Genomic DNA, 22,270 nt, shown 5'->3' with positions numbered 1-22,270 from the left:
TTTAAAATGTTTTCTCCCTACTGCTGGCTTTGTCAGTGCTCTGTTTGTCGTTTTACAGTATGTACATATCCTGCCCTGCTCCCCTCATCTACCCACTTCACTCCACCCCTCCTCTCCCCTTCCCTCCTCTCCTCTCCCTACCCATCCCCTCCTCTCCCCTTCCCTTCCCTCCTCTCCCTACCCATCCACTCCTCACCCCTCCCCTCCTCTCCCCTTCCCTTCCCTCCTCTCCCTACCCATCCACTCCTCTCCCCACCCCTCCCCTCCTGTCTCCACCCCTCCCATCCTCTCCCCTCCTCTCCTCTCCCTACCCATCCCCTCCTCTCTCCTTCCCTTCCCTCCTCTCCCTACCCATCCACTCCTCTCCCCACCCCTCCCCTCCTCTCCTATCCCAACCATCCCCTTTTCTCCCCTCACCACTCCCCCCTCCTCCTCTCCCCACCCCTCCCATCCTCTCCCCTCCCCTCACCACTCCCCCCTCCTCCCCTCCTGTCTCCACCCCTCCCATCCTCTCCCCTCCCCTCCTCTCCCCACCCCTCCCCTCCAGGAGCCCCAGGCCCTCCAGGTGAACCCTTTATCTCCCGGTACGGCACGGCCCTCACCCTACACTGGACCAGTGGAGACCCAGGCCGAGCTCCCATTACACGCTACGTCATTGAGGCCAGGCCCTCTGGTGAGTCCAAGGGATATTAGACCTTAGGCTTGCCTGTTGCAACTGAACCAATGGAACCAATGGAACCAGTGGAATAGTGTGAAAGTGCAAAACCCACCCTACTGGGACTCCAGGCAGGCTCAATCAAACACTCTGTATTTCCTGCTCCCCTCTAGATGAAGGACTGTGGGATATCCTCATCAAAGACATTCCAAAGGAAGTGACATCATACACACTGAACCTGGACATGCTGAGAGAAGGGGTTACTTATGACTTCCGGGTCATTGGGGTCAACGACTACGGCTATGGCTCCCCCAGTGCTCCTTCACCCTCTATCTCTGGTTAGTTATGCTTGCTCAGTTATAATAAATGTCTGAATATTACAACATACATATGGATGCCTTTCCCAGACCTGGATTGAGCCTATTCCAGGACTAAAAACTATTTTAACCAATGGAATTTCTATTTGACTTACATTTTAACTCTGTACTTGTCTCCATCTAGGTCCGGGAAACCAGCCCATACAGTATAGGTTTAGTTAGTGACTTGTTCTTCCTCTTGGTACAGATGTCTGTTATCTAGCTCTCTTGTGACTCTCATCTCCAGCCCAGAAAGTGTCTCCCTTCTATGAAGAGTGGTGGTTCCTGGTGGTCATCGCTCTGGTGGGCCTAATCTTCATCCTCCTCCTCATCTTCATCCTCATCATCAGGGGCCAGAGTAAGAAGTACACCAAGAAGGCTGACTCAGGTAGACAACACAGAGAACTGCTCCATGTGTAACTGTCCTCTCTGATTCGTGTTTCTTTCAACTTTTTGTTCCATTCCCAACATTCCATTCCCAACATTCTATTCCCAACATTCCATTCCCAACATTCCATTCCCAACAGTCCATTCCCAATATTCCATTCCCAACATTCCATTCCCAACATTCCATTCCCAATATTCCATTCCCAACATTCCATTCCCAATATTCCATTCCCAACATTCCATTCCCAACATTCCATTCCCAATATTCCATTCCCAACATTCCATTCCCAATATTCCATTCCCAACATTCCATTCCCAACATTCCATTCCCAATATTCCATTCCCAACATTCCATTCCCAACATTCCATTCCCAAGTTATTGATACTTTTGAGGGGCGGTTTCCCGGACACCGACTAGTCCTGGACAAAAAAATTATGTTTCGATGGCAATTCACCATTGATCTATCTTTTCAGTCCAGGACTAGTCTTAATCTGTGTCTGAGAAGCTGTCCCGTTAGGAGAATAGCCCAGGTCCATCAGTCGTGATTGGAACATCTGAAAACTATTTATACAATTATAAAAATACAGCATGACCATTGTAATATAAGACCAAGCTAAAAGCACTATCAAATTCAATTATAGCCCATTTAACAGTAACAGTTGTCACAAAGTGCCTTACATAAGCACAGGTAGACAGGAGAATGAGAGACGAGAGGTCATTATTGTCCCCTGTTTAGTAAGAATGTGTATCGATCTGCCAGTGTGAGTGTTCAGGGTTTGTTCTGATGTTTAAGCCAATAGTCATTCAGTCAGTACACTGTGTGTGACTTCTGTCCCTAACCCCACAGTGCCAGACTGACGCTCTGCTGAGTCATCCCAGGTTAAATCACTGTTGGACTCTGGCATCACGGGTTGACTGCCACTGCTCCTCCTCTGCATTTTTTGTGGGAGCACTGATGGCCAAATCCAGTAAAATAATCACTTGATAATGACCTGTTAGAACTCACAGGGATGGAGAGAAAGAGAGGGGGAGAGGAACAGGAGAGAGGAAGGGAAGCATAGACAGAGAGGGTGAGAAACAGGAGAGAGGAAGGAGTGGAAGAGAGGTCAAGCCTGCTGTGATCTCACACCATTACCTTGCAATGCCCCGTTAGTATTTAGTGTGGTGTTGAGAGTGGTCCTATAGTGTCCAGGGGTCCTGTAGGGGTCAGGGGTCAGTCAACAGGGCTTTGGCTGGTCCAGGAGAGACAAGGACCATGTTTTTCTGGGACACAAAGAGCCCCTTTTAGAGCCTGCACCCCCAGCTACCCCCCAGCCACCACTGGCAACACAGCCATTTTGTACCACTGACAAGTTGTTTGTTTTACTGTGGTCCAAACTTACCACCAGGACCAAGCACCAGCATGGTGAGTCACACTAACCAGCCAGGAGGAAGAGAGAGGAGAGGTCACTGCCCCCTAAACACTGACCTGTTCACCGGACGTGCTACCTGTCCCAGACCTGCTGTTTTCAACTCTCTACAGACAGCAGGAGCGGTAGAGATACTCTCAATGATCGGCTATGAAAAGCCAACTGACATTTACTCCTGAGGTGCTGACCTGTTGCACCCTCGACAACCACTGTGATTATTATTATTTGACCCTGCTGGTCATCTATGAACATTTGAACATCTTGGCCATGTTCTGTTATAATCTCCACCCGGCACAGCCAGAAGAGGACTGGCCACCCCTCATAGCCTGGTTCCTCTCTAGGTTTCTTCCTAGGTTCTGGCCTTTCTAGGGAGTTTTTCCTAGCCACCGTGCTTCTACACCTGCATTGCTTGCTGTTTGGGGTTTTAGGCTGGGTTTCTGTACAGCACTTTGTGACATCAGCTGATGTAAGAAGGGCTTTATAAATAAATTTGATTGAATTTGATTGATTTATACTGTGTATGAGGGTATATATTTGGGCATGTGGGTCAGTCAAAACATGGTTTTGTTGGATCAGGGCCTGGCAGCTCAGTAGAGTCTCTAACAATAAAGGTTTTATAGTGAGACTGCTGATTAACCTTAGTGCTAAATCATTGATGGTGTTGATGTGAGCAAGACCAGCCTTTCAAAAATAATTTCACAGCTATCGATGTGAGTGCTCTGGGGCGATGGTCATGTAGGCCTTCTGGGCACAGGGACTATGGTGGTCTACTTGAAACATGTATGTATTATAGACTGGGTCAGGGAGAGATTGAAAATGTCAGTGAAGATACTTGCCAGTTGGTCAGCGCATGCTCTGAGTGCGTCCTGGTAATCCATCTGGCCCTGCGTCCTTGTGAATGTTAACCTGTTAAAAGGTCTTACTCACATCGGCTATGGAGAGCGTGATCACACAGTCATCTGGAACAGCTGGTGCTCTCATACATGGTTCAGTGTTGCTTTCCTCGAAGCGAGCATAGAAGGCATTTAGCTTGTGTGTGTGCCCTGCCCCTACAATGGACTAACCTTCTCCCAGTGTCATCTTACCCCCACCTAGGGAGCCACAGTAACAGCACCTCCCTGCCCCTGTCCCATGGGGAGATGGTCAGGCTGGACGAGGGCCGTTTCCCCGCCCTAGAACTCAACAACAGACGCCTGTCTGTCAAGAACTCCTTCTGCCGCAAGAACGGCATCTACACACGGTCAGTAACACACACACGCACACACACACACACACACACACACACACACACACACACACACACACACACACACACACACACACACACACACACACACACACACACACACACACACACATACACACACACAGTCAATTCACACACAGATGATTTCTGCATGATGTCTATTTGTTGTTGTATTCTACTCTTTTCTAAAGCTCAAATAGTTGTAAAGCATCTATTCTAAGGGTCATGTTTCACAGTAAACCATCTATTATGAGGGTCATGTTTCACAGTAAACCATCTATTCTAAGGGTCATGTTTCACAGTAAACCATCTATTCTAAGGGTCATGTTTCACAGTAAACCATCTATTATGAGGGTCATGTTTCACAGTAAACCATCTATTCTAAGGGTCATGTTTCACAGTAAACCATCTATTCTGAGGGTCATGTTTCACAGTAAACCATCTATTCTGAGGGTCATGTTTCACAGTAAACCATCTATTCTGAGGGTCATGTTTCACAGTAAACCATCTATTATGAGGGTCATGTTTCACAGTAAACCATCTATTATGAGGGTCATGTTTCACAGTAAACCATCTATTCTGAGGGTCATGTTTCACAGTAAACCATCTATTCTGAGGGTCATGTTTCACAGTAAACCATCTATTCTGAGGGTCATGTTTCACAGTAAACCATCTATTCTAAGGGTCATGTTTCACAGTAAACCATCTATTCTGAGGGTCATGTTTCACAGTAAACCATCTATTATGAGGGTCATGTTTCACAGTAAACCATCTATTCTGAGGGTCATGTTTCACAGTAAACCATCTATTATGAGGGTCATGTTTCACAGTAAACCATCTATTCTGAGGGTCATATTTCACAGTAAACCATCTATTATGAGGGTCATGTTTTTATTTTATTTAACTAGGCAAATCAGTTAAGAACAAATTCTTATTTACAATGATGGCCTAGGAACAGTGGGTTAACTGCCTTGTTCAGTGAGAGAACGACAGATTATTACCTTGTCAGCTCGGGGATTTGATCTTGCAACCTTTCAGTTACTGGCCCAACGTCCTAACTACTAGGCTACCAAACGGCACCATGTTTCACAATAAACCATCTGTTCTGAGGGTCAAGGTTCAGATTAAACCATCTATTCTGAGGCTGAGTCATGGCAAAGATTAGGCTCACATTCTGAGGGGTCATGGCTGAGATAATAGCTCTCATTCTGAGGGGTCATGGCTGAGATTAAAGCTCTCATTCTGAGGGGTCATGGCTGAGATAATAGCTCTCATTCTGAGGGGTCATGGCTGAGATTAAAGCTCTCATTCTGAGGGGTCATGGCTGAGATAATAGCTCTCATTCTGAGGGGTCATGGCTGAGATTAAAGCTCACATGCTCAGTGCATACTGATTGATTTGGAAGAAGATTAATCAGGAGATCAACTGCAGTTGAAACATGCCTCTTTATCTTCAGACAATAACAACCACAGGATGGATGGAGTGATGGATTAGCTGTTATACAGTCTGATGAACCAATTATACATACAGCATCAGCTCCATCATGGGTTATGTTCTGTTGTGCTTTCTCTCTCTGATCTGTGTGGAAGGACTGAGGTGTCTGTATTGAAGCACAGGCAGGGAGAGAGGTGGGTGAGGAAGGAGAGGGGGTAGGGCAGGAGGAGGAGGAGGAGGAGGAGGAGAGAGGAAGGAGAAAGGGTAGGGCATGGGCAGAGAGAGGGGGTAATGCAGGGGGAGAGAGGAGGAAGGAGAGGGAGGTAAGGCAGGGGGAGAGAGGAGGAAGGAAAGGGGGGTAAGCCAGGGGAGAGAGGAAGGAGAGGGGGTAAGGCAGAGGGAGAGAGGAGGAAGGAGAGGGGGGTAAGGCAGGGGGAGAGAGGAGGAATGAGAGGGGGTAAGGCAGGGGGAGAGAGGAGGAAGGAGGGGGTAAGGCAGGGGGAGAGAGGAGGAAGGAGAGGGGGGTAAGGCAGGGGGAGAGAGGAGGAATGAGAGGGGGTAAGGCGGGGGAGAGAGGAGGAAGGAGAGGGGGTAAGGCAGGGGGAGAGAGGAGGAAGGAGAGGGAGGTAAGGCAGGGGGAGAGAGGTTGAAGGAGACGGGGTAAGGCAGGGGGAGAGAGGAGGAAGGAGGGGGGGTTAAGGCAGGTGGAGAGAGTGGGGTTAAGGCAGGGGTAAGGCAGGGGGAGAGAGGAGGAAGGAGACGGGGGTAAGGCAGGGGCAGTGAGGAGGAATGAGAGGGGGTAAGGCAGGGGGAGAGAGGAGGAAGGAGACGGGGTAAGCCAGGGGGAGAGAGGAGGAAGGAGGGGGGGGTAAGGCAGGGGGAGAGAGGAGGAAGGAGAGGGGGTAAGGCAGGGGGAGAGAGGAGGAAGGAGGGGGGGTAAGGCAGGGGGAGAGAGGAGGAAGGAGAGGGGGTAAGGCAGGGGGAGAGAGGAGGAAGGAGGGGGGGTAAGGCAGGGGGAGAGAGGAGGAAGGAGGGGGGGGTAAGGCAGGGGGAGAGAGGAGGAAGGAGAGGGGGTAAGGCAGGGGGAGAGAGGAGGAAGGAGGGGGGGTAAGGCAGGGGGAGAGAGGAGGAAGGAGGGGGGGGTAAGGCAGGGGGAGAGAGGAGGAAGGAGAGGGGGTAAGGCAGGGGGAGAGAGGAGGAAGGAGGGGGGGTAAGGCAGGGGGAGAGAGGAGGAAGGAGGGGGGGGTAAGGCAGGGGGAGAGAGGAGGAAGGAGAGGGGGTAAGGCAGGGGGAGAGAGGAGGAAGAAGGGGGGTAAGGCAGACTGATCACCGGACACAAACCCCTTTAAAGATTTCCCTCATGGAAGACTTCTCTCTCTGTTGATTAGGTCTGAACTCAATGAATAGACAGATAGATCCAGGGCCAGGGCCTTTGGGTTGCTTTTCATGGCCAATGACTGGGGTAACTAACCGTATTCACTGTTCACATATTACAAAGTTATTTCAGGAGTGCAGGTCAAGGAAAATGACCCTTTCCTTCTAGGGGCCCCTCAGTCATCAAGTACATAAAGTAAAGCAGAAAAACATCTGTTAGGTCATTGATTTTCTCCACCGTAATGTATGTTCTGTTGAAGGCCAGGTGAGATCTGTGGAGATGTTTACTGTAGTCTGTTCTGTTGAAGGCCAGGATGAAGTCTGAGATGTTTACTGTAGTCTGTTCTGTTGAAGGCCAGGATGAGGTCTGAAATGTTTACTGTAGTCTATTCTGTTTAAGGCCAGGATGAGGTCTGAGATGTTTACTGTAGTCTGTTCTGTTGAAGGCCAGCATGAGGTCTGAGATGTTTACTGTAGTCTGTTCTGTTGAAGTCCAGGATGAGGTCTGAGATGTTTACTGTAGTCTGTTCTGTTGAAGGCCAGGATGAGGTCTGAGATGTTTACTGTAGCCTGTTCTGTTGAAGGCCAGGATGAGGTCTGAGATGTTTACTGTAGTCTGTTCTGTTGAAGGCCAGGATGAGGTCTGAGATGTTTACTGTAGTCTGTTCTGTTGAAGGCCAGGATGAGGTCTGAGATGTTTACTGTAGTCTGTTCTGTTGAAGGCCAGGATGAAGTCTGAGATGTTTACTGTAGTCTGTTCTGTTGAAGTCCAGGATGAGGTCTGAGATGTTTACTGTAGTCTGTTCTGTTGAAGGCCAGGATGAGGTCCGAGATGTTTACTGTAGTCTGTTCTGTTGAAGGCCAGGATGAGGTCTGAGATGTTTACTGTAGTCTGTTCTGTTGAAGGCCAGGATGAGGTCTGAGATGTTTACTGTAGTCTGTTCTGTTGAAGGCCAGGATGAAGTCTGAGATGTTTACTGTAGTCTGTTCTGTTGAAGTCCAGGATGAGGTCTGAGATGTTTACTGTAGTCTGTTCTGTTGAAGGCCAGGATGAGGTCCGAGATGTTTACTGTAGTCTACTCTGTTGAAGGCCAGGATGAGGTCTGAGATGTTTACTGTAGTCTGTTCTGTTGAAGGCCAGGATGAGGTCTGAGATGTTTACTGTAGTCTGTTCTGTTGAAGGCCAGGATGAGGTCTGAGATGTTTACTGTAGTCTGTTCTTTTGAAGTCCAGGATGAGGTCTGAGATGTTTACTGTAGTCTGTTCTGTTGAAGGCCAGGATGAGGTCTGAGATGTTTACTGTAGTATGTTCTGTTGAAGGCCAGGATGAGGTCTGAGATGTTTACTGTAGTCTGTTCTGTTGAAGGCCAGGATGAGGTCTGAGATGTTTACTGTAGTCTGTTCTGTTGAAGGCCAGGATGAGGTCTGAGATGTTTACTGTAGTCTGTTCTGTTGAAGGCCAGGATGAGGTCTGAGATGTTTACTGTAGTCTGTTCTGTTGAAGTCCAGGATGAGGTCTGAGATGTTTACTGTAGGGTTGTATCTCTGAAGGTCTAGACCACGCTTCCTCTCTATCTATCTTTATCTCTTTATTTCTCTCCATTTCTCTTTCCGTCTCTCTCGCTCCCTCACATCAGTAGTTTACATCTGTGGGCTTAACGTCGGAGACATGCTGCAACAGCTCAAAGAAAATAGGTTTGTGAGGTCAATCTGTACAAAATACTAATGAAGTACAGAAACCAGTCATTGTCTTTATATGAGATTAGAATCATTTGGTGCATAAAGGTGGAAAAGAGGTGAGCCTGACACGGCTTGTACCGCAGAGCCATTTAAACCACATTAAACTGATGACGGCTCTGTCTCCAGTGCTATCTTTCACGTACCAGGTTACAAGGGGACCTTTACATAGGCCACATGAAATGGCTAAATCATTGAGATTGGCTAAGGCGTTTGGAAGACATCACATAACAGTGTAGTCTATGAAAGGGTTAAGGCAACAAAAGGATTTGGGAGGGAAGGAGGGAAGTTGACATGAGGAGGAGGGAAGTTGTGATGAAGGAGAAACTTAAAATTCAGAGGCATTAGGAAACAGAGAGTTTAAATAATTGATCAGTACTGCCTACCCATTTCCTCATTCCTCCCCTCCTGCCTTCCCCCATCACTTCTACTCCTCTCTCCCTCTCTACCTCCTTCCTTCCATCCCATCCTCCACCCTCACCCCACCCTCTCCCTCTCAGGGCAGCCGGTCGTTAACGAAGCTGCACCCGACTGGAGCACTTCAGAGAGAAGGGAGGCAGGATGCAGCACTGGTTCCTTTGATCCCCGTCCCGGGCCTCCTCAGTCAGGAAGAGACCAGCACTGTCCCCACCCCCTCCCCCAACCTCCATCCATCTAACACATTCCTCCATAATGGGTGCACTGCAAAACCACCCTGATTGAGTCCCAAATATCACTCTATTCCCTATATAGTGCACTTCTTTTGACCAGGACCAATATGTAACAGGGTGCCATTTGAGACACGGCCTCACTCTGGTTTCCCCTGCACTGGAGGAATCGGACTCTGAACCTAACACTATATCTTAATATCTCAACCACCATGAGGTCCGTTAGCTTAGCGCCGCAACACATGACCAACCATACCACAGGTTGTTTACCCCAGCTCTGATAGGCCCAGTAGAACCATACCACATGTTGTTTACCCCAGCTCTGATAGGCCCAGTAGAACCATACCACATGTTGTTTACCCCAGCTCTGATAGGCCCAGTAGAACCATACTACAGGTTGTTTACCCCAGCTCTGATAGGCCCAGTAGAACCATACTACAGGTTGTTTACCCCAGCTCTGATAGGCCCAGTAGAACCATACTACAGGTTGTTTACCCCAGCTCTGATAGGCCCAGTAGAACCATACTACAGGTTGTTTACCCCAGCTCTGATAGGCCCAGTAGAACCATACTACAGGTTGTTTACCCCAGCTCTGATAGGCCCAGTAGAACCATACTACAGGTTGTTTACCCCAGCTCTGATAGGCCCAGTAGAACCATACTACAGGTTGTTTACCCCAGCTCTGATAGGCCCAGTAGAACCATACTACAGGTTGTTTACCCCAGCTCTGATAGGCTGGGGTAAACCATATCTACAGTATTTCAATGAAATGTTTCAAGGACATAATATAATTTAAAAGTATCTGCATTAAGGTGCCTGTAATAGAAGAAAATAACTGCTTTTCTAAAGCTTCCAAAATATTTTTTACTAGGTTGGGGGAGTGCCAAGATGAATGCGTGGTGGCTTCAAAACAGCACTCCTGTCTTTCATCTAGTGTATATATGTAATAATATGCGTTCCAAATGGCACCCTATTCCCTATATAGTGCACTACTTTTTTACCATAGGCTCTGGTCTAAAGTTGTGCACTATATAGGGACTATAAGGAATATAGGGTGCCATGTGCACTAAGAACTCTCACAGAGCTGCTCCATGTGTCTCAACGGAGATCTGTGCCAAGAGGACCAGAGGAGCAGGGTCTGTCCTGACCAATAATAACTGGCTTTTGTCTGACGCTGTGACAAACACTCAACAGAACACAGGCAGAAGGAAGCCTGTTGAATGTCAAGGCAGCAGCGTTGTGTTGACCTCATGTAAAGTGTAACTTGACACTCAACAGAACACAAGCAGAAGGAAGCCTGTTGAATGTCAAGGCAGCAGCGTTGTGTTGACCTCTTATATAAAGTGTAACTTGACACTCAACAGAACACAAGCAGAAGGAAGCCTGTTGAATGTCAAGGCAGCAGCGTTGTGTTGACCTCTTATGTAAAGTGTAACTTGACACTCAACAGAACACAAGCAGAAGGAAGCCTGTTGAATGTCAAGGCAGCAGCGTTGTGTTGACCTCTTATATAAAGTGTAACTTGAGTTCCTACTACAGACTTTGTAGGCTGTCCTCAAGACTGACTGACTGATAGACTGACTGACTGACTGACTAACTGACTGACTGACTGACAGAGAGATTGACTGACTGACTGACTGACTGACTGACTGACTGACTGACAGAGAGACTGGCAGAAAGACTGACTGACAGAGAGACTGACTGTGGGGAGACAGACTGACAGACTGACTGACTGACTGACTGACAGAGAGATTGACTGACTGACTGACAGAGAGACTGGCAGAGAGACAGACTGACAGAGAGACTGACTGACTGACTGACTGACTGACTGACTGACTGACTGACTGACTGACTGACTGACTGACTGACTGACTGCACTGACTGACTGACTGCACTGACAGACTGACTGGCTGACTGACTGCACTGGCAGAATGGCTGGCTGGCTAGCTAGCTGACTGACTGGCTGACTGGCTGACTAAGAGACTGCACTGAGGAAACAAACAACAATACATTATGGAAAACAGCCAATAGGCCGAGCCACTCAACTTAATGGAAAGGGAGAACTTGGAGTTCTATGAGCAGCAAGCTTGAATAGTTCAGAAGACATTCTGTAGTCTACATGACTGAGGATGGTCACTGAATGTTTTCTATTCAGGACACTAACAAAGTGACTTAAAGAACTGTCATGGTCAGTGGGCTATGCTGTCAACCTCACGATGTGTTTGACTTTCCAACTGTTAGATAAGACTGTAACAGAGAAACAATACCAAGTTGTCTAACACTTAAAATTGACCTTGAATTTCTCTCTCTGTATTTGTCTTTCTCTCTCTCTTTCCCTCTCCCTCTTTCTCTTTCCCCCCCTCCTCTTTCCCCCCTCCTCTCTCCAGGTCTCCCCCGAGGCCCAGTCCAGGCAGTCTACACTACTCTGATGAAGATGTCAGTACCAAGTATAACGATCTGATCCCTGCAGAGAACAGCAGCCTGACTGAGAAGCCCTCTGAGATATCAGACTCACAGGTACAGTTACTGTAGATTACAGCAGCCTGACTGAGAAGCCCTCTGAGATATCAGACTCACAGGTACAGTTACTGTAGATTACAGCAGCCTGACTGAGAAGCCCTCTGAGATGTCAGACTCACAGGTACAGTTACCGTAGACAACAGGTACAGTTACTGTAGACGACAGGTACAGTTACTGTAGATTACAGCAGCCTGACTGAGAAGCCTTCTGAGATATCAGACCCACAGGTACAGTTACTGTAGACGACAGGTACAGTTACTGTAGATGACAGCAGCCTGACTGAGAAGCCTTCTGAGATATCAGACTCACAGGTACAGTTACTGTAGATTACAGGTACAGTTACTGTAGACGACAAGTACAGTTACTGTAGACTACAGGTACAGTTACTGTAGGGGACAGGTACAGTTACTATAGCCGATAGGTACAGTTACTGTAGATTACAGCAGCCTGACTGAGAAGCCCTCTGAGATATCAGACTCAGAGGCACAGTTACTGTAGCCGATAGGTACAGTTACTGTAGACAACAGGTACAGTTACTGTAGTCGACAGGTACAGTTACTGTAGGCGAGAGGTACAGTTACTGTAGACGACAGGTACAGTTACTATATCCTACAGGTACAGTTACTGTAGCCTACAGGTACAGTTACTATATCCTACAGGTACAGTTACTGTAGACTACAGGTACAGTTACTGTAGCCGACAGGTACAGTTACTGTAGACTACAGGTACAGTTACTGTAGCCGACAGGTACAGTTACTGTAGCCGACAGGTACAGTTACTGTAGCTGACAGGTACAGTTACTGTAGCCGACAGGTACAGTTACTGTAGCCGACAGGTACAGTTACTGTAGACTACAGGTACAGTTACTGTAGACGACAGGTAGAGTTACTGTAGCCGACAGGTACAGTTACTGTAGCCGACAGGTACAGTTACTGTAGCCGACAGGTACAGTTACTGTAGCCGACAGGTACAGTTACTGTAGCCTACAGGTACAGTTACTGTAGCCGACAGGTACAGTACATAAACCCATCATGAGCTGAATTCTGTCAGAGTTTAGCGATCACTGTAACGTCTTTAACTATTGTAATGTCTTGTTATATCCTCACCTTCCCCCCTCTCATGTAGAACTGGTCAGAACCAATACATTGTCAGTACGAGGGGTCAGTTTCAAGTGAGCACCAATACATTGTCAGTACGAGGGGTCAGTTTCAAGTCAGAACCAATACATTGTCAGTACGAGGGGTCAGTTTCAAGTCAGAACCAATACATTGTCAGTACGAGGGGTCAGTTTCAAGTCAGAACCAATACATTGTCAGTACGAGGGGTCAGTTTCAAGTCAGAACCAATACATTGTCAGTACGAGGGGTCCGTTTCAAGTCAGAACCAATACATTGTCAGTACGAGGGGTCCGTTTCAAGTCAGAACCAATACATTGTCAGTACGAGGGCTCAGTTTCAAGTCAGAACCAATACATTGTCAGTACGAGGGCTCAGTTTCAAGTCAGAACCAATACATTGTCAGTACGAGGGGTCAGTTTCAAGTCAGAACCAATACATTGTCAGTACGAGGGGTCAGTTTCAAGTCAGAACCAATACATTGTCAGTACGAGGGGTCAGTTTCAAGTCAGAACCAATACATTGTCAGTACGAGGGGTCAGTTTCAAGTCAGAACCAATACATTGTCAGTACGAGGGGTCAGTTTCAAGTCAGAACCAATACATTGTCAGTACGAGGGGTCAGTTTCAAGTGTGTCACCACCAACTAGAATGGCCTGTTATTGACATAAGATAGCTGACATGACTGACATTTCTCCCTCCCACTCTGAGTTTCTTATTTATCATTATGTCTCTCTCTGTCTTTCCACCCTTTTTCTCTTTCTCTCCCCCTCTCTATCCCCCCCTTTCTCACTCTCTCTTTCTCTGTTTTTATATGAGTTATTATTTATCCCATGGGAAGGAAGGATTTGTCTGATTCTCATGTCCTCAACCCCTCATGGCTTCAGTACCAGTTCATTCTCAGACTCAAACAGGAAATGTCATGTTAATCTGGGGTACTTGACGTGTCAGTGTGTAGCAGACTGAGTTTTGCACTTTTAGGACTATTCTGTTGGTTCCATTGCACCAGGTAAGCTCAATCATACAGAGCTCAAACAAGGATAAGGAACAAAATAGAATGAGAACCCAGGTGTAGCATGTAGAATAGTGAAACAGACTGTTCAGGGACATTGAGAAGGTTCAATAGTAACATGCTGTAAAGCAATACATCCTTCTAATTGGCTCCTTTGTGCACAGCAATCATGATGTCACATATGTAAGCACATCGTACGATCAGGTCAAACAAAAACGTTTAAAATTAAACTTGTTCTATCTTACCAAAGAACAACAAATCTAAATGTGTGTGTGTGTGTGTGTGTCATCCTATCCCCTGTACCCTCAGCAGTATTAATGGTCTATTAGCTAGACAGACAGATGTTGTAGTTTCCAGCAGGAAAGAGACAGTTCATTTATTTGTCTTAGTGTCAGGTAAACAGTAACTGCCATGCAGGGGAGTAGAATAACAGTAGTTTGGGGCTCCTTGGAGAGAGAGCAGTGTTTATTCAGAGTTGGGTTGAACAATGTTGTGACTGTGCTGTACAGGTAGCTGCAAACACAGACAGCCAGGGTGTTGGAAGACAGATGTTACAGATGTTACTCTGACAGAGTCCCATACCCTCCCCTCTCTCCCCAACGTTCCCTCTCTTCCCAGCGTAACCCCTTTCTTCCCAGCGTTCTCCCTCTCTTTCCAGCGTTCTCCCTCTCTTCCCAGCATTCTCCCTCTCGTCCCGGCATTCTCTCTCTTTCCATCGTTCTCCCTCTCTTCCCAGCATTCTCCCTCTCTTTCCAGCGTTCTCCCTCTCTTCCCAGCGTTCTCCCTCTCTTCCCAGCATTCTCCCTCTCTTCTCAGCATTCTCCCTCTCTAATCAGCATTCTCCCTCTCTTCCCAGCGTTCTCCGTCTCTTGCTAGTGTTCTCCCTCTCTTCCGAGCATTCTCCCTCTCTTCTCAGCATTCTCTCTCTCTTCCCAGCGTTCTCCCTCTCTTCCCAGCGTTCTCCCTCTCTTCTCAGCGTTCTCCCTCTCTAATCAGCATTCTCCCTCTCTTCCCAGCATTCTCCGTCTCTTCCTAGTGTTCTCCCTCTCTTCCCAGCGTTCTCCCTCTCTTTCCAGCGTTCTCCTTCTCTTCCCAGCGTTCTCCCTCTCTTTCCAGCGTTCTCCTTCTCTTTCCTGCGTTCTCCCTCTCTTCCCAGTGTTCTCCCTCTCTTCTCAGCATTCTCCTTCTCTTCCCAGCGTTCTCCCTCTCTTCCCAGCGTTCTCCCTCTCTTCCCATTGTTCTCCCTCTCTTCTCAGCGTTCTCCCTCTCTAATCAGCGTTCTCCCTCTCTAATCAGCATTCTCCCTCTCTTCCCAGCGTTCTCCGTCTCTTCCTAGTGTTCTCCCTCTTTTGTCAGCGTTCTCCCTCTCTAATCAGCATTCTCCCTCTCTTCTCAGCATTCTCCCTCTCTTCTCAGCATTCTCCCTCTCTAATCAGCATTCTCCCTCTCTTCCCAGCGTTCTCCGTCTCTTCCTAGTGTTCTCCCTCTCTTCCCAGCGTTCTCCCTCTCTTCCCAGCGTTCTCCGTCTCTTCCTAGTGTTCTCCCTCTCTTCCCAGCGTTCTCCCTCTCTTCCCAGCGTTCTCCCTCTCTTTCCAGCGTTCTCCCTCTCTTTCCAGCGTTCTCCCTCTCTTCCCAGCATTCTCTCTCTTCCCAGCATTCTCCCTCTCTTCCCAGCATTCTCCCTCTCTTCTCAGCGTTCTCCCTCTCTAATCAGCATTCTCCCTCTCTTCCCAGCGTTCTCCGTCTCTTGCTAGTGTTCTCCCTCTCTTCCGAGCATTCTCCCTCTCTTCTCAGCATTCTCCCTCTCTTCCCAGCGTTCTCCCTCTCTTCCCAGCGTTCTCCCTCTCTTCCGAGCATTCTCCCTCTCTAATCAGCATTCTCCCTCTCTTCCCAGCGTTCTCCGTCTCTTCCTAGTGTTCTCCCTCTCTTCCGAGCATTCTCCCTCTCTTCTCAGCATTCTCCCTCTCTTCCCAGCGTTCTACCTCTCTTTCCAGCGTTCTCCTTCTCTTTCCTGCGTTCTCCCTCTCTTCCCAGTGTTCTCCCTCTCTTCTCAGCGTTCTCCCTCTCTTCCCAGCGTTCTCCCTCTCTTCCCAGCGTTCTCCCTCTCTTCCCAGCGTTCCCCCTCTCTTCTCAGCGTTCTCCCTCTCTAATCAGCATTCTCCCTCTCTTCCCAGCGTTCTCTGTCTCTTCCTAGTGTTCTCCCTCTCTTCCCAGCGTTCTCCCTCTCTTCCCAGCGTTCTCCCTCTCTTTCCAGCGTTCTCCCTCTCTTTCCAGCGTTCTTCCTCTCTTCCCAGCATTCTCCCTCTCTTCCCAGCATTCTCCCTCTCTTTCCAGCGCTCTCCCTCTCTTCCCAGTGTTCTCCCTCTCTTCTCAGCAGATGTAATAAAGTTCAGTGGCTTGGAAGACATTTCAGATTAATGTCTGGAACGGAGCGAATGAAACCGCATCAAACAGATGGAAACCATTCCACTCATTCCGCTCCAGCCATTACCACGAGCCCATCCTCCGTAATTGAGGTGCCACCATCCTCCTGTGATAGTTGTATTGTTCTCTGTCCATCTATAGGAGACTCTTGTTTACACGTATCAGATCGGTGCTCCTCAGGGCTTTGGGTGAGGTCCTGCTGTCTGTTAGCTGTGTGTTAGCTCTCTGTTAGATGTGTGTTAGCTGTCTGTTAGCTGTGTGTTAGCTGCTGGAAGACAGATCCCAGATAGTAGTAGGTCCTGCTGTCTGTTAGCTGTCTGTTAGCTGTGTGTTAGCTGTCTGTTAGCTGTGTGTTATCTGTCTGTTAGCTGTGTGTTAGCTGTCTGTTAGCTGTCTGTTAGCTGTCTGTTAGCTGTGTGTTAGCTGTGTGTTAGCTGTCTGTTAGATGTGTTTTAGCTGTCTGTCAGCTGTGTGTTAGCTGTGTGTTAGCTGTCTGTTAGCTGTGTGTTAGCTGTCTGTCACCTGTGTGTTAGCTGTCTGTCACCTGTGTGTTAGCTGTCTGTCACCTGTGTGTTAGCTGCTGGGAGACAGATCACAGATAGTAGTAGCCTAATCCACAGTCTTGAGTTTTCTCAGTTAGATGAAGACCATTATTACTTGTTTGTAATCATGCCCTTTAGACCTGTAGAACAAAGCCTTTAGTAAATCAGGTTGACAATGAATCATAATTCCCATAGGAAGTCTTAATCTTCCTATTGTGTTATCTGAAACTGTATTTGATGTAGCTAGTATCTACATCCCCCGTTCTCACTCCTTATCTGAAACTGTGCTTGATGTAGCTAGTATCTACATCCCCCGTTCTCACTCCTTATCTGAAACTGTGCTTGATGTAGCTAGTATCTACACCCACCGTTCTCACTCCTTATCTGAAACTGTGTTTGATGTAGCTAGTATCTACACCCACCGTTCTCACTCCTTATCTGAAACTGTGTTTGATGTAGCTAGTATCTACACCCACCGTTCTCACTCCTTATCTGAAACTGTGTTTGATGTAGCTAGTATCTACACCCACCGTTCTCACTCCTTATCTGAAACTGTGTTTGATTTAGCTAGTATCTACACCCACCATTCTCACTCCTTATCTGAAACTGTGTTTGATTTAGCTAGTATCTACACCCACCGTTTTCACTCCTTATCTGAAACTGTGTTTGATTTAGCTAGTATCTACACCCACCGTTCTCACTCCTTATCTGAAACTGTGTTTGATGTAGCTAGTATCTACACCCACCGTTCCCACCGTTCTCACTCCTTATCTGTGTTTGATGTAGCTAGTATCTACACCGACTAAGTTCTCATTCCTCAACTAAAACCACTATTCCTTTTTGTCCAACCCCAGGGCAGCGACAGCGAGTACGAGGTGGATCAGAACCGGGGTGGGCAGCCGAAGACCCACTCCTTTGTCAACCACTACATCAGTGACCCCACCTACTATAACTCCTGGCGCCGCCAGCAGAAGGGCGTCTCCCGCCCCCCGGCCTACGGATATACCCAGCCAGAGCCGCTGCACCCCCACCCCCTGGATGATCAGGACCCCATCCAGCCCACCACCAACACCACCCCGAGACACCCTCCACCCCTGCCCCCACTACCCCCCCTGCTGCCCCGGGCCCTCTCTCCATCCCCCCAGCCCCAGGGCCTCCAGGGGCTCCATAGCCAAGGGGGTCTCATCCAGGGTCTGGCACCCCAGTGTCAGGGCACACTATTCAGGCCAAAGGGCAGCCGGACTCCCACTCCCTCGCTGCTGTCCTGTTCTGTGTCTGAACCCCCCAGCCAGCATGGGACCCTCCTGTACAGCAGTAGGCCTCCAAGCAGCCTGGGCTGTTCCTCCACGCAGCAGCCTCCTACCGCGGGATTCTCCTCTTTCGTTTGAACCACGTTTAACACACTGCTCCCAGTAGGAACATACATCCCAGAGGTCTCTTTTATCCCTCATTCACACTATAGGGCTGACCCTGAGCTCTATTGGTCTGGCTACCCCTCATTCACACTATAGGGCTGACCCTGAGCTCTATTGGTCTGGCTACCCCTCATTCACACTATAGGGCTGACCCTGAGCCCTACTGTGCTGGCTACCCCTCATTCACACTATAGGGCTGACCCTGAGCTCTATTCGGCTGGCTACCCCTCATTCACACTATAGGGCTGACCCTGAGCCCTATTGGGGCTGGCTAGCCCTCATTCACACTATAGAGCTGACCCTGAGCCCTATTGGGCTGGCTAGCCCTCATTCACACTATAGGGCTGACCCTGAGCCCTATTGGGCTGGCTAGCCCTCATTCACACTATAGGGCTGACCCTGAGCCCTATTGGGCTGGCTAGCCCTCATTCACACTATAGGGCTGACCCTGAGCCCTATTGGGCTGGCTAGCCCTCATTCACACTATAGGGCTGACCCTGAGCCCTATTGGGCTGGCTAGCCCTCATTCACACTATAGGGCTGACCCTGAACCCTACTGTGCTGGCTTGGACAGTTTCTTTTCACATGATCCTGTCCAACATGGTTCCATCTACTATAGTGGATGTGTAACCTGGCCAGCGCCGTACAGCTCACTTTAGCTCATAGTGAAAAGGGGATTCTTTTGTTGTAGTTGGTTTACATTTTTTTCTGCTTGTTTCTTAATGACAACTATTTTTAAAGGTGTTCTCTCGATATTATAGTAAACATTGCAGGCATCTTAGATATTATTTTTTCGCTCTCCCGTGTGTGTGTGTGTGTGTGTGTGTGTGTGTGTGTGTGTGTGTGTGTGTGTGTGTGTGTGTGTGTGTGTGTGTGTGTGTGTGTGTGTGTGTGTGTGTGTGTGTGTGTGTGTATGATTGAGCAAGAGAGAGTGAGAGAGAGAAAGAGTGAGTGTGACAGAGAGAGAGAGAGAGAGAGAGAGAGAGTTTCATTTTGTTTTAAAAGACAATCATTCAGAATGTTTATGATGCTTGGCACATTAATAATAGTATTTTACATGACAGCCACGACACGTGAACCAGGAAATTAGTATTTAAAGTGCAGCCTATATGAACAAGAGAACAGTACCACATCACAAAGGATCAGTGGACTGTGGACTATGTCTTACAGAGAATGACAGAAAACACAATTAAAGGGGAAAAGACTCAATGTGGGCTAGAAATATGAACCAAGGACAAACGTAAGAGTCAACTGTAACATGACGAATGACATTTGGTACCACGACACTCAATCAGCTACAACGGCTTCAACACCTTTGATGTTCTTCTCACTTAAACCCAAAACATTGTTGCTATTTTATATGTACATATGTGATATGCATTTGTCTTCATTTTGATGAACAGATATTTATTTCTTAATGGTATCTATCAATCACTTCTGTAATGGTAATGTTATCAATCTCATTAAAAAAGTATTGCATAATGTTATCTGTGTGCTTACAGCTACAGTACATTCCTCTGCAACTGCATAATGTTGAATGTGGTTTTTCAACACTTTACAATATGATTTAGGCTTAATTCCACCTATACATAGATAAACACCCACATTTGTTGTATTATAATATTCATTTGACCAAAGTATTATGGGACATTTCTAACGGGATGGAAACCATTGGAAGAAGGTGCCTGATCACATTAAAGGTCCATAAGGACACTTATATCACCTGTGTTGTTGTGTGCTGAAACTCACTGTACACATCAGAACCACATGACCATGGTACTACTGCAACAATAAATTATTTTATTTTCTACAAATTGTTTCTTTGAATGCCTCAAATTGTAAGCCTTGAAATAGATACCCAGACTCTGTTGAATGTTCCTGCAGTTTATTCAGTTTCTACCTGAAAGGTCAGCCTCATAGGTCTGGAGCAGATATCAAGGCACTCGCTAAAGTTAAATAATCAGGTTCAGCCTCATAGGTCTGGAGCAGATATCAAGGCACTCACTAAAGTTAAATAATCAGGTTCAGCCTCATAGGTCTGGAGCAGATATCAAGGCACTCGCTAAAGTTAAATAATCAGGTTCAGCCTCATAGGTCTGGAGCAGATATCAAGGCACTCGCTAAAGTTAAATAATCAGGATCAGCCTCATAGGTCTGGAGCAGATATCAAGGCACTCGATAAAGTTAAATAATCAGTAATATGTTGAAGTATGAATAACATGAACTTGTCCATGTTTATGTACAGTAGCTAGGCAACACTACTGAAAGAACCCCATCCTCCTTCACATAGAACACAACTCTGTCAGAGCCAGAGCCATAAAGATGACTGACACTAGATGCTAATAGGCAGATAGCTGACCTGATTCTTCCCAGCCACATCAGAGACAGAGCAGAGACAGGACAGAGACAGAGCAGAGACAGAGCAGACAGGGACAGAGACCGAACAGAGCCGAGATGAGACATGGACAGAGACAGAACAGAGCCGAGCCGAGATGAGACAGGGACAGAGAAGAGAAGAGACAGAGACGAGACAGAGACGAGACAGAACAGAGCAGAGACAGAGCAGAGACAGAGACAGAACAGAAAAGAGGGTGACAGAACAGAGCAGAGACAGAGCAGAGACGGAACAGAACAGAAAAGAGGGTGACAGAACAGAAAGGTGACTGAGACAGAGACAGAACAGAACAGAAAAGAGGGTGACAGAACAGAAAGGTGACAGAGACAGAACAGAACAGAAAAGAGGGTGACAGAACAGAAAGGTGACTGAGACAGAGACAGAACAGAACAGAAAAGAGGGTGACAGAACAGAAAGGTGACAGAGACAGAACAGAACAGAAAAGAGAGTGACAGAACAGAAAAGTGACAGAGACAGAGACAGAACAGAAAAGTGACTGAGACAGAACAGAACAGAAAAGTGACTGAGACAGAGACAGAACAGAAAAGTGACTGAGACAGAACAGAACAGAAAAGTGACTGAGACAGAGACAGAACAGAAAAGAGACAGAGACAGAACAGGGGAGTAGGGCTGACAGGGGAGAAGGGAGGATGACAGGGGAGAAGGGAGGATGACAGGGGAGAAGGGAGGATGACAGGGGAGAAGGGAGGATGACAGGGGAGAAGGGGGATGACAGGGGAGAAGGGAGGATGACAGGGGAGAAGGGAGGATGACAGGGGAGAAGGGGGGATGACAGGGGAGAAGGGGGGATGACAGGGGAGAAGGGGGATGACAGGGGAGAAGGGAGGATGACAGGGGAGAAGGGAGGATGACAGGGGAGAAGGGAGGATGACAGGGGAGAAGGGGGATGACAGGTGAAAAGGGGGGATGACAGGGGAGAAGGGGAGAAGGGGGATGACATGGGAGAAATGGGGATGACAGGGGAGAAGGGGGGATGACAGGGGAGAAGGGGGATGACAAGGAGAAGGGAGGATGACAGGGGAGAAGGGAGGATGACAGGGGAGAAGGGGGATGACATGGGAGAAATGGGGATGACAGGGGAGAAGGGGGGATGACAGGGGAGAAGGGGGATGACATGGGAGAAATGGGGATGACAGGGGAGAAGGGGGGATGACAGGGGAGAAGGGGGATGACATGGGAGAAATGGGGATGACAGGGGAGAAGGGGGGATGACAGGGGAGAAGGGGGATGACAAGGAGAAGGGAGGATGACAGGGGAGAAGGGGGGATGACAGGGAGAAGGGAGGATGACAGGGGAGAAGGGGGATGACAGGGGAGAAGGGGGGATGACAGGGGAGAAGAGGATGATAGGGGAGAAGGGGAGATGACAGGGGAGAAGAGGATGACAGGGGAGAAGGGGGTGATAGGGGAGAATGGGGGATGACGGGAGAAGGGGATGATAGGGGAGAATGGGGAATGACAGGGGAGAAGGGGATGATAGGGAGAATGGGGGATGACAGGGGAGAAGGGAGGATGATAGGGGAGAATGGGGGATGACAGGGGAGAAGGGAGGATGACAGGGGAGAATGGGGGATGACAGGGG

At 48.0% G+C, this 22,270-nt stretch overlaps 1 protein-coding gene across 1 annotated transcript in view; it reads left to right on the top strand.

Moving 5' to 3' along the window:
* The window catches only part of LOC106594110 (protein sidekick-2), a 150,533-nt gene extending 130,446 nt beyond the window's left edge, over positions 1-20,087 (top strand). Inside the window, exons 39-44 of the mRNA XM_082976327.1 lie at positions 548-673; positions 829-993; positions 1,259-1,399; positions 3,904-4,048; positions 11,634-11,763; positions 17,713-20,087. Coding sequence (XP_082832453.1) covers positions 548-673; positions 829-993; positions 1,259-1,399; positions 3,904-4,048; positions 11,634-11,763; positions 17,713-18,246 — 1,241 coding nt within the window. The 3' untranslated portion in view covers positions 18,247-20,087. The remainder of the gene's footprint in view (positions 1-547; positions 674-828; positions 994-1,258; positions 1,400-3,903; positions 4,049-11,633; positions 11,764-17,712) is intronic.
* The last annotated feature ends 2,183 nt before the right edge of the window (positions 20,088-22,270 follow it).

The sequence above is a fragment of the Salmo salar genome, chromosome 06 (assembly GCF_965601325.2).
Source record: "Salmo salar chromosome 06, fSalSal1, whole genome shotgun sequence".
NCBI lineage: Eukaryota > Metazoa > Chordata > Actinopteri > Salmoniformes > Salmonidae > Salmo > Salmo salar.
The sequence above is the reverse complement of the archived record's forward strand: the minus strand, read 5'-3'. Positions and strand labels throughout refer to the sequence as shown.